The 12,701-nt window shown below is 36.0% G+C and overlaps 1 protein-coding gene across 2 annotated transcripts in view; it reads right to left on the reverse strand.

Annotated features, from left to right (window-relative positions):
• The window catches only part of FRMD6 (FERM domain containing 6), a 75,815-nt gene that overhangs the window by 37,092 nt on the left and 26,022 nt on the right, over positions 1–12,701 (reverse strand). For both annotated transcript variants that reach the window (XM_041759464.1, XM_041759463.1), the window contains exon 2: positions 737–981. In XM_041759464.1, coding sequence (XP_041615398.1) covers positions 737–835 — 99 coding nt within the window. In that variant the 5' untranslated portion in view covers positions 836–981. The remainder of the gene's footprint in view (positions 1–736; positions 982–12,701) is intronic.

Consider the following 12,701-nt stretch of genomic DNA (forward strand, 5'->3'; position numbering starts at 1 on the left):
AAAAAATTACTCTATGGAGAAAATAGTTACTACCCTTTGGGTGGATATTACTGTCTAGAAGGAGTTACAAAATATTTTTCCAGGGTGCTGAAACTCTATCATATCTCAAGCTGGATGATGATTACATGGGTGTACACAATTATAAAAATTCTCTGAGGTGCACACTTAAGACTCCTATACCTTGCTGTATGCAAATTATAACTTAATTTTAGAAATTAAGAAAAATAGTAGCATATTCCTCAATGACCAAGTTAACTAAGAGGGTTAACTCTGACTCAAGAACCGTAAGCCACATCTTAGTGCTCTCAAGTGCATGGCCTATTCTTGAAATTCGCTGGATTTAAGCTACTATTAATGATCAAAATGCATATTAAGAAGCCAGCAGTTATTACTATAACATGTGTGACAACTCTAAAGCACTTAAAAAGCAAATTCATATTATATATTAATAAAAATTTATGTCAGTAGAACATTTTAAAATAGCAAGGTGTTATTTTTCTATAATATAGTAACCAAAATTCTGTAATTTTACCCTCAGGTCAAAGAATGTTGAAGGCAGTTGCACTTAAGCCATAATTCAAAGTTTATACCTGTGTAGACAACTTTAACACCCCAATCCTGCTACATTATTAATGCTTTCATTCTGTAATGTTTTCACCCTTCACCGGTAGTAACTTGAATGTGGTCACTGGTGTGGATAGAACATTCAACTATTTCTAAAGTTGGATCCACTTACATTTATGATGATGTTCAGAGATTCATCATTGGGAAGGAAAATACACACACTCCGGCGGTCTTGCATGACTCTGTTGTTATGGAAGTTCAATTTGTTCATTGTGTTGTGGGCTCTCTAGTGGTCAGGGCTGGGCTCCGAGTCCTCGGCAATTCCTCTGATTCCGAGCACTGCAAAGCCAAACTCTGCTCCTCATCACACGCCCTACAGGAGAAGCAGCATGATGTTCCACTACGTAGGTTTCATAGCTGTAAAAAAAGCCCAAACACCAGCCATAAATAAAGGCAGCAAGATTGGTGAGGAGAGAGACAGAGAGATGAGCAGTGCAACTGCTCTTGTTGGCACAGGGACAGCACGTCTCAAAGGTAGGGTTGCCTAGTTTAATAAATGAGAACTCACTGAAATTTATTCTGTATTTTGCCCACTATCAACTGTTTTAAAACTTTCATTCACAGTCATGAATTAAACATAAAGCCACTGAGCGCCTCATATATTCAAGGCAGTACTATGCACTGCAGGGCCCACAGAAACAGAGAGCCTGCCTCTGAGAAGTTTCCAATCTCACGTGGGAGATAATCAAGAGTTCCATAAATAAACAAAATGACAAAACAGCAGCAACAACAAAATTGTCAATCACTCCTTTTTTTCCATTACAAACTCAAATACATGTCTTGGCTCTTCTATTACATTCCTTCTTCAACCACTGTGGTCTGGCTTTTACTTCTTCACATCACTAAAGTGGCTTTACCAAAGGAAGCCAGTGATCTCTAGACCATCAGCAGAATCTCTAGGATTCACTTCAAATGATCTCTCTTACTTACCAAGGTTAAGCCCTCCTTACACATTTTTTCCTCCCTGAATTTTTATGGCACTGCTCTCTCTCCTGATCCTTTAACCTGACAATGCAAACAATACTTCTATGTTTTTCACCAACCAATTAACACACAGAAATAACAAAACTGTATATCTCAAACCATGTTTGTATACAAAAGAACTGTGGATTTGGGGGATATCTAATCAATTTATTAAACATATTTTTAAACTCCTCTCAGGTTTTCAATGAATACAATTGTTTGCAAGTAATGAAGATTTTATCTCCAATCTTCAATATTCACACCCTTTCTGTGTTTCATATCTTACTGTGTTGGCAAAACTTTGCAGAATAATTTTAAAACAATTTAAAATAATTTTCTACTTTTAAATCAGTGTGTCTACTATTTCATATATTATTGCTAATATAACACTATTCAACCAAGTATATTGACTGGTTGCCTCTCAAACCAACAGTAATTATTTTTCTCCAGTAGTATTTATATTGCCTCTTTCTACCTATATTTGTTGGAGCCGAAGAGAATTTCCAGGAATACAAAATTGTTTAACCAGGCAGACAGTATAACCACACAGTTTTAATAGAAAGGCTACAGTCAGTGCTTACATAAATCAAAGCATAAATGAGATATAATCTGGTCTATTTGCTTACAGTTAAATATCCATCTGTTATCAACAGGAAGATGGGACGGAATATAATCTTACATGGCACTAAGAGTAAATATAAACTAGTATTTCTTTTTAAAGTATGAATAAAATACCATCCATAAGGGAGCTACTCAAACTAAGTAAAAACAAATGGTAATCTTATATTCAGTATTTCTTTATTAGGAAGGTGACCAAAAGTCCCCTTAGAAGTATTTCGCCTTTCTTAAAGGATCATAGCAATTGTTTCACACTAGGTTATAGCTAGCATATCACCCCATAGCATCAGTGAAGGTCAGCACTGCAGTTTATCTCCAGTATGGGATGATTAGTCCATGTGTTCTATAAACACAACGAAGTGCACCCCAAATCCAATCCACTTTTAGTTCAACAGTTCCAAAGCACCAATTGGAAGACTGGTGTTGGCTGCCTCAGAATCACCTGGGTGTCTATAATAAGTACAGAATCCTGAGCACAGTGACATTTCTACTCACTCAGAATCTTCCAAGTCAAGACTCAGGAATCTTAACCTTTTAAAAAAGTTCCCAGGTATTTCTGACATATAGTTGTGTATAAAAACCACATTTGAATTAACACAAGGAAGGTACTGAGTAGACAGCTGGTTGTAATACCTTCATAGTATAAACTGGGGAAACAATGAAATATAGAATGGAGAATAAGCAACATATGTAAGAGACATTGTCACTGTAACTGGAAAAAAGTTGTCAATATTAAAGGCTCTGAGGAGTCCTGCAGACAATTTCTTAAATTTGTTTAACTTAATATTTCTCAAATTTACTTGGTCACTGAATACTTTCCCTCTCATGTAAGTCCTATCTATTAAGGTCCTGTAGAATAAAATTCTTAAACGTACCAATGAGAAGTACGGTTCTAAAACAATTTCCTTGTAAAATCTTTTATTTATTTATTTATTTTAGATTTGAAATTTAGAGAGAGAGAGGCAGGGACATAGGCAGTGGGAAGAGCAGGCTCCCCGCGAGGAACCTACGACTCCAGGATCACGTCCTGGACTGAAGGCAGACGCTCAACCGCTGAGCCACCCAAGTGTCTCTCCTTGTCAAATCACTAATGGTAGATTTTTTCCTACATATTGATCTATTCCAACACTTAGGCCTCCTCTCTACTAAAATCTTTTCAAAAAGAAATTATCAACTATGATTACATGCATCTTATTTAAATTCAAAACCTTGAATGATATTAATCCCAGCATAATTCTTATTATTTAAATTCTACACTTCAAATTGAGTTACTACTATAATTGTCCATTCCTAATTAAACTAATTAAAGGAATGTATTTCTACTGACCTACTTTCTAGGATTTAAAAAATAAACTAAGGAAAAAATATCTTCTGAGGTTTTGAGTTTCCAGAGCTTCATTAAGATAATTTTCAAATTTCATTTGAGTACAATTTTTAGTTATTTTATGATTCAACTAATGCAGTAAAAAAAAAAAAAAAAGATTGGAGGAGGATTATTCAAGAGAATTTCATAAAAAAGCAGTCTTTCAGAAGCAGTGCTGCACCATTGCTGCTTCTTCTGCTTTGAGGATGGCAAACTAAAAAAGTCCCAAAAGAGCGATGAGATTAAGTTTTAATGCACCCAGGAGTACATGAAAGCTGATTAAAAGGTTCCAGTAAAAAGGCAAATGTCTATATCTCTAATATGCTTCAGTATAAAATGTAATCTTACATTGGACTGTCCTGGGGAAAAAAATCAGACTAAATTTATACCAATTTGAATCATGGAAATTAGCCTCTGAGTCCTTAGCTAAGTCCAAACTGAGTCCAGGAGAGCATACTTCCTACTCCAAGGCAGGCCCTTTTCTGTCCAGTGATCTTAGGATAGATTATTGCTTTTAGAACAGATATTTATGAAGAACACAGCATGCCGTGGTATCATATATTCCAGACAACGAAACAACCTTAATAATGATCAAACCCCATCCTGTCATCTTTATTAATATCTAACTTACAAATAAAATACAGTAAGATATGACTCCCCCACTTGAATTTTAAACCCACATAATTATAAACATCTCTTATAAGTTGATGTTTGAGCTTAGAACAGAATTAAGAGATGGATGTCACTTCCTTCCTTCCCTCCCTCCCCTTACATTCATCCATTCTTCCATCCATCCCAGGGAAGAGTTTTCCAAATAGAGGGAACAGCAAAGGCCAAGGTTCACCTACTGTTCAGAAAAGGCAGAATAAAAGTACTAATTATAAAAAAAAAAAAAAAGTACTAATTGTAGCTAACAGTACATATGTATTATGTGCCTGGGGCTTTTGTTAAGCACTTATGCTATATTAAAGAAAACTGTAAACTCTTTGCTATGCTTCCCATTAAGAGATGGGATCTATTTCCCCTTCGCTTAAATCTGGGCTTGCCCTGTGACTAACTCATATTCAGTTAGAAGTTCTGCCTCATGGATAACTCAATTGTGCAAATACTCTTTGTTATTTCTTTTTTTTTAAATTTTTTTAATTTATTTATGATAGTCACACAAAGAGAGAGAGAGAGAGAGGCAGAGACACAGGCAGAGGGAGAAGCAGACTCCATGCACCGGGAGCCCGATGTGGGATTCAATCCTGGGTCTCCATGATCACGCCCTGGGCCAAAGGCAGGCGCCAAACCGCTGTGCCACCCAGGGATCCCCTCTTTGTTATTTCAAAGCATTATCTCTCATTAATAGTTCAGTAGCTTACAGTTTTGTTTCTTGTCTATTTCCCCTACTCAATTTCTTTTAATCTCTAATGATAGGCACATAGTATTTGCTCATTAAGTGTGGGTTTCACTTACTACACACGTCTTTGGACAAGGAAGATCCTACCACAAGGTTTCTTAACCTTGGCATTATTGACATCATGGGTCTAATATCCTTTGTGATGTGGAACATCCTGTGCATTAGGGGATATTTAGTAGCATTCCTGGCCTTTACTCACTAGATGGCAGGAGAATTCCTCCACCTCCCAGTTGTGACAACCCAAAATTTCTTTGCAGATTGTCAAATGCCACTTGGGGCAAGGTCACCCATTGTTGAGAGCCAACTATTGAGAACAAGTTTCCTTAAACTCATTACTTTTTACCTTCTGGCTGTTTTATTTTTTTTTTAAATAAAGGCATATCTGTATCTTTGTTTTATTGTACTTTGCTTTATTGCACTTCACAGATACTGTACATGGTGGGTGAGGGGTTGTTTGTTTTTTTTTTTGTTTTTTTTTTTACAAATTTCAGGTTTGTGGAAAGCCTGTTGGTAACATTTTTCCAACAGCATTTGCTAACTTTGTGTCTCTGTATCACACTTCGGTAATTCTCACAGTATTTCAACTTTTTCATTATTATTATATTTGTAATGGTGATTTGTGATCAGTGATCTTTAATGTTACTACTATAATTGTTTTGGGGTACCTGTGTAAGATGGTGAACTTAATAAATGTGGATGCTCTGCTCCACCAACAAGCTATTCCTTGTCTCCCTATCCTCCCTATTCCCTGCAAAATGATAAAACTGGAATAAGAACAATTAATAACCCTACAAAGGTCTCTAAGCATTCATGTGAAAGGAAGAGTTGGATGTCTCCTACTTTAAATCAAAAGCTAGAAATGATTAAGCTTAGTAAAGAAGGCATGTCAAAAGCCAAGACAGGCTGAAGGCTAGGTCTTTTATACCAGTTAGCCAAATGCAAAGAAATGCAAAGAAAAAGTTCTTGAAGGAAAAGTGCTATTTCAGTGAACAAATGATAAAAAAGCAAAACACCTTTATTTAGTGACCTGGAGATATCAAACCAGCCACAACATTCTCTTCAGCCAAAGAGTATCCAAAGCAAGGCCCTAACTCTCTTCAATTCTAGAGTGAGGAAGCTGCAGAAGAAATATATGAAGCTAGCAGAGGTTGGTTCATGAAGTTTAAAGAAAGAACCCATCTCCATAACATAAAAGTGCAATGTGAAGTTGCATATGCCGATGTAGAAGCTGTAGCAAGTTATCTAGAAGATGTAGTTCAGATAATAAATGAAGGTGGCTATCCTTAAACAACAGATTTTCAATGTAGCTAAACAGCCTTCTGTCAGAAGATACCATCTAGGACTTTTATAACTAGAGAGAAGTCAACTCCTGGCGTTAAAGCTTTAAAGGACAGGCTGACTCTCATTAGCTAGGGGCTAATGCAGCTGGTGACTTTAAGCTGACGCTAATACTCATTTACCATTCTGAGAATCCTAGGACTCTTAAGAATAATGCTAACTCTTCTCTGCCTATACTCTATAAATGGAACAACAAAGCCTGGATGACAGCCCATCTGTTTATTGAACACAGTTTACTGAATATCTTAAGCCCACGATTGAGACCTACTACTCAGGAAAAGGTTCCTTTCAAAATATTACTGCTCATTGACTATGCACCTGGTCACCTAAGAGTTCTAATGGAGACGTACACTGAGATTAATGTTCTCAAGCCTCCTAACACAACATCCTTCCTGAAGCCCATGGATCAAGGAGTCATTTCTGACTTCCTAGTTTTATAATTCTAGAAATAATTTCCATAAGGCTATAGATGTCATGGGTAGCAATTCTACAAATGGATGTGGGCAGTCAATTGAAAATCTAGAAAAGAGTCACCATTCTAAATTTAGGCCATCAAGAACATCATTAATTCATGGGTCAAAAGGTCAAAATATCAGCATGAGCAGGAATTTGAAGAGGCTGATTCCAATCCTCATGGATGAGTTTGAGGTGTTCAAGATTTCAGTGGAAGAAGTAACTGTGGATGTGGTGGAAACAGAGAACTAGAATTAGAAGTAGAGCCTGAAGATGGGACTGAACTGCTGTAATCTTGGGGTAAAACCTGAATAATGAATGAGGAGTTGCTTCTCTTAACAGATGAACAAATAAAGTGACTTCTTGAAATGGAATCTACTCCTGGTGAAGATGCTGTGAAGACTGTGGAAATCACAACAAAGTATTTAGAATGTAACATAAGCTTACTAGATCTAAAGCAGCTGAAGGGTTTGAGTATTGATGTCATTTTTGAAAGAAGTTCTATTGCAGGTAAAATGCTATCAAACAGCATCATGTGAGACAGAGAAATCGTTCATGAAAGGAAGAGTCAACTGATGCAGCACACTTCATTACCATCTTATTTTAAGAAATTTCTACAGTCACCTCAACCTCAGCAACCACTGTGCTGATCAGCTGATCCCAGGTGAAATGCTTGAAACCTGGGTGCCCTTGGGCAAGGTTCTTTACTTCTTTGTGTCCATTTTTCTCACCTCTAAAATTTAATTTTTGTGAAGATTATTCAATTCGCTACTCTTTACTACCAAGTAACATTATCGATGTCCTATTATTGAAAATAAGTGGAAGAACTGCTTTTTGGTAGTATGTGGTGGTTATAACCAATCATTCTGTTATTAATCTTCTCTTGACTTCTAAAAGGAAGTGTTTTTCTCTTGTTTGTGGCTAATAGATTATTTCACTTCTAAATTTAATAATGAAAAAAAATAAATTTAATAATGAGATTTGCTACATACACCTTGGGGCTGGGAATGGCAAAGCACCTTCCAATTAAAGTGGACTTAAATTGGTGCCAACTAATGCTTATCATACTCTAAGGAATAAAATGATGTGGTTAGTTCTACAAATGTTTGTACTCTTTGACCCAGTAATCTCACTTCTGGGGAATGCATAAAAAGGAAATAATCAATCAAAGTACATCACATTTTTGATCATAAGTACTCACTAAACTATTATCAATTAAAGACTGGAAAAAAAATCTACACAGTCTAGTAATAAGAATGGATTAGTGAACTGTAGTACACCAATAAAAAACACTATTGAGCACATTCTCCCCAAATCACAAATATCTACTGTAGCCCAAAATTACTGTTTCACTATGTTTTTAGAATAGAACTAGCAGGACTAAAGGAAGCTCCTAAATCAAATAGGTAGAAAGAAAGACAGTAAGACAACAAGGCAGGGAGAAAAACAGACAGAAATTAATGACTCAATCAATCACAAATTTCTGTTAACGAGCAAGTATATAAGTTAACTGGTACTTGAGTCCTCCAGCACCTCGTTAAAGTATACTCCTTTTTGTCTCACATCATTTCTAAATTCTGGTCCTTAGAGGCCTTATCACGTTTTTGAAGAGTTAAAATTAACACAGTAGAAATAACAGGAAGTAATACAATTATATTTCAAGTTGAATACTAAACTGTGTGGTCAAAAGGTTGTCCATGGATTTGTGGAAAGGCTGAGAACAGAGGGAAGTACAGCTGCTGAGGAAAGATTTCATGGAGGGAGGTGAAATGGTTTGTATGCAGTGCGGAGAAAGAAAGAATGACAACGGTGAAAGTCATATATAGATAAGGGCCCCAGATAGGGAGGCAGGAGACAGACCTGAGCCCCTCAGAGAATCTGTGTTGCTGTCCCATGATGCAAACCCAGGCCGGAGAGATGAGAAATCAGGCTATGGAGCTTTCCCCTGAATTATAAGGCATCTCCTTCAGTATCCTGACCGGGCTTCCAAGGAGACTCACTGAGACATCACAACAGTATCCTGTAGAGGGTGTCATTTTTCAAAGTTCTGTTCTATATTAACCAATCACATTCTCTAGCTTTGGCAACTCACTTTATTCACTTGATTACAGAGGCCAAGCACAGGGTAATGATAATATTGTCAAAAAGGAAAATGAAATCATCACTTTTTTTCACAATTGAGATTAAAAATATATTTCTTCAAAGCATGATTCTAGACATATTCTGGACTATTCTCTAGACAGAATAATAATAAGCATAATTATAATGGTTTCCAACCCGGAGTTCATAAAAGAAGTAATGGGCACAACAATCAGACTAGAAAAAGAAATAAAAGGCATCCAAATTGTTGTTTTTTTTTTTTTTGAAGGAAGGCTTTCCTTTTTTTTTTTCTTTTTTTTTATTTTATTTATGATAGTCACAGAGAGAGAGAGAGAGAGAGAGAGGCAGAGACACAGGCAGAGGGAGAAGCAGGCTCCATGCACTGGGAGCCCGATGTGGGATTCGATCCCGGGTCTCCAGGATCGCGCCCTGGGCCAAAGACAGGCGCCAAACCGCTGCGCCACCCAGGGATCCCAGGCATCCAAATTGTTAAAGAAAAAGTTAAACTGTCACTATGTACAGATGACATGATACTATACATAGAATACTCTAAAGACCAAAAAATTATTAGAATAAATGAATTAAGCAAATTTGCAAGATATAAAATTAATACACAGAAATCAGTTGCATCTCCATATACTAATAATGAAGTAGCAAAAAGAGAAATTAAGAAAACAATTCCAGACATATCCAATAAAGGGTTAGTATTTATATAAAGAACTTCTATATGGCAATTCAGATGGCCAACACAGATGAAAAGATGCTCATCATCACTTGGTCTCAGGGAAATGCAAATTAAAACCCAATAAGATACCAGCTCACACCTGTCAGAATGGCTAAAATCAATAACACAAGAAATAACAGGTGTCGGTGAGGATGTGGAGAAAGGGGAACCCTCTTGCATTGTTGGTGGAAACGCAAACTGGAAGAAGTATGGGGAGGTTCAAGAAGTAAAAAACAGAACTATACTAAATGATCCAGTAATAGCATTACTGGGTATCTACTCCCAAAATATAAAAATACTAATCCAAAGGGATATGTGCACCCTCTGTTGCAACATTATTTACAATAGTCATGAAATGGAAGCAGCTCAAGTGTCCATCAACAGATGAACGGATAAAGAAGAGGCGGTGTTTACACACACACACACACACACACACACACACACACACACACACACAATCAGATATTTCAACCATAAAAAGAAAAGAATGAAATCTTGACATTTGCAATGACAGGGATGAAGCTAGAGGGTATAATGCTTAGTGTTATAAGTCAGAGGAAGACAAATGCCATATCACTTCACTGAAATGTGAAGTTTAAGAAACAAAACAAATGAGCAAAAGGAAAAAGAGAGGGAGAGAGAAACCAAGAAATAAAGTCTTAACTACAGAGAACAAACTAAGGTTACCAGAGGGGAGATGGGAAGGGATGGGTGAAATCGGTGATGGGGATTAAGGAGTGCACTTGTAATGAGCACTGGGTGCTTAAAATAAAAACTTAAAAAAAAAAAAAAAAAGGATTCCATTTACAACGGCATGAAAAATAATAAAATACCTAGGAATAGACTTAACCAAGGAGGTGAAAGATGAGTAACTCTAAAAGTTATAAAACATTAAACAAGAGATTGAAGACACAAACAAATGGTAAGATATTCCATGGTCACTGATTGTAATAATTAATATTGTTAAAATTTCCATACTACCCAAAGCAATCTATAGATTCAATTGTCATCAGAATACCAACAAGATTTTTCACAAAATTAGAACAAATAATACTAAAATTTGTATGGTGCCACAAAAGGTTCCAAATAGCCAAAGTAGTCTAGAAAAAAGAAGAACAAAGCTGGAAGTATCACAATCCCAGGTTTCAAGATACACTAGAAAGCTGCAGTAATCAAAATGTACCATACCAGCCCAAAAACAGATACACAGATCAATAAAACAGAATAGAGAACCCAGAAATAAATATTCGCCTTATATGGTCAACTAATCTATGATAAAGGAGGCAAGAATATACAATGAGAGAAAGTCTTTTTAATAAATGGTGCTGGGAAAATTGGATGGCTACATGCAAAAGAATGAAACCAGATCACTTCATTACACTATTACAGAAAAAAAATACCTCAAAAATTAAATACTTAAATGTGAAGCCTAAAACTATAAAATTCCTGGAAGGAAACATAGGCAGTAATTTCTTCAACACTAACTTTAGCAACATTTTTCTAGATGTCTCCTAAGGCAAGGAAGACAAAAACAAAATTAAACTATTGGGACCACACGAAAATAAAAAGGTTTTGCACAGTGAAAGAAACCATTAACAAAACAAAAAGGCAACCTAAGAATTGGAGAAGGTATTTGCAAATGATATATTCAGTAAAGGGTTAATATCCTAAATAACTCAACACCAAAAAAAAAAAAAAAAAACCAGAAACAAACAAAAAACCTAAACAACCCAATTAAAATGCAGAGGACTTGATGGTATACAGTGATGCTCAAAATCACTAACTGTCAGGGAAATACAAATCAAAACCACAATGAGGTATCACTTGTTACAATGGCTAAAATAAAAAAGACAAGAAATAAATTGGCAAGGATGTGAAGAAAAAGGAATTCTCACACACTATTGGTGGATTGAAAGCAAACTGGTACAGCCACTGTTGAAAACAGTATGGAGGTTCCTCAAAAAATTAAAAACAATTATCATATGATGCAGTATTTCTACTACTGGGTATTTACCAAAAAAAAAACCAAAACAAAAACAAAAATATTAATTCAAAAAGAGATATGCACCCTATATTTGTTGCATCATTATTTACAATAGTCAAGAAATGGAAGCAACCCAAGTGCCCATCAATAGATGAATTGATAAAGAAGATGTGGTGTATATACATACAATGGAATATCACTCAACCACAAAGAAGGCTGAAATCTTACCATTTGCAAAAATAGGGATGGACCTTTAGAGAGCATTACGCTAAGTGAAATAAGTCACACAGAGAAAGACAAATACTATAGTACAATTTCACTTGTATGTGGATCTAAGAAACAAAACAAACAAAAAGCAGAAACAGATCCAAAAATACAAAAAATTGGTGGTTGCTAAAGGGGGGGTGGAGGGATGGGCAAAATGGGTGAAGGAGAGTGGGAGATACAGGCTTCTAGTTATGGAATGAATAAGTCATGGGTATAAAAGAGCATAAGGAATAGTCAATGATATTGTAATAGCATTATTATGATGACAGATAGAAGCTACACTAATGGTGAGCATAGCATAACACAGGAACTTGTCAAAGTATTATGTTGTAAACCTGGAAACTAATGTACCACTTTGTGTCAACCATACTTTAATTAAAATAAAAAGTAATGAGATCTTTATAATTATTTTAAATATTTCAAACACCCTGATAAAACTGGCATATATTTTTAAAAATTGATATATTTACCTATGGTGATATTTCAAGGAAAACTAAAAGATCATTCACTTAAGTAATTTTAATACCATTTTTCAAGTGCTTATTTTGATAGTACATTTAGTGGGTTTTTTGTTTTGTTTTGTTTTGTTTTGTTTTTTAAATTCATGAGAGAGAGAGAGAGAGAGAGAGAGAGAGAGAGAGAGAAGCAGGCTCCATGCAGGGAACCCTATGTGGGACTTGATCCCGGGACTCCAGGAGCATGCCCTGGGCCAAAGGCAGATGCTCAACCACTGAGCCACCTTTTACCTGCCAGATTTAAAAAATGAAAACAACTTATTTTGATAGACAATCTTTTCCAACATGAGGCCCAAGGAAGATGGGGGAGAGGAAAGACAACCAAAGTGATCTCCAGTGGTCGAAAGGTT

Source organism: Vulpes lagopus, chromosome 6 (genome assembly GCF_018345385.1).
Source record: "Vulpes lagopus strain Blue_001 chromosome 6, ASM1834538v1, whole genome shotgun sequence".
NCBI classification, from domain to species: Eukaryota; Metazoa; Chordata; class Mammalia; order Carnivora; family Canidae; genus Vulpes; species Vulpes lagopus.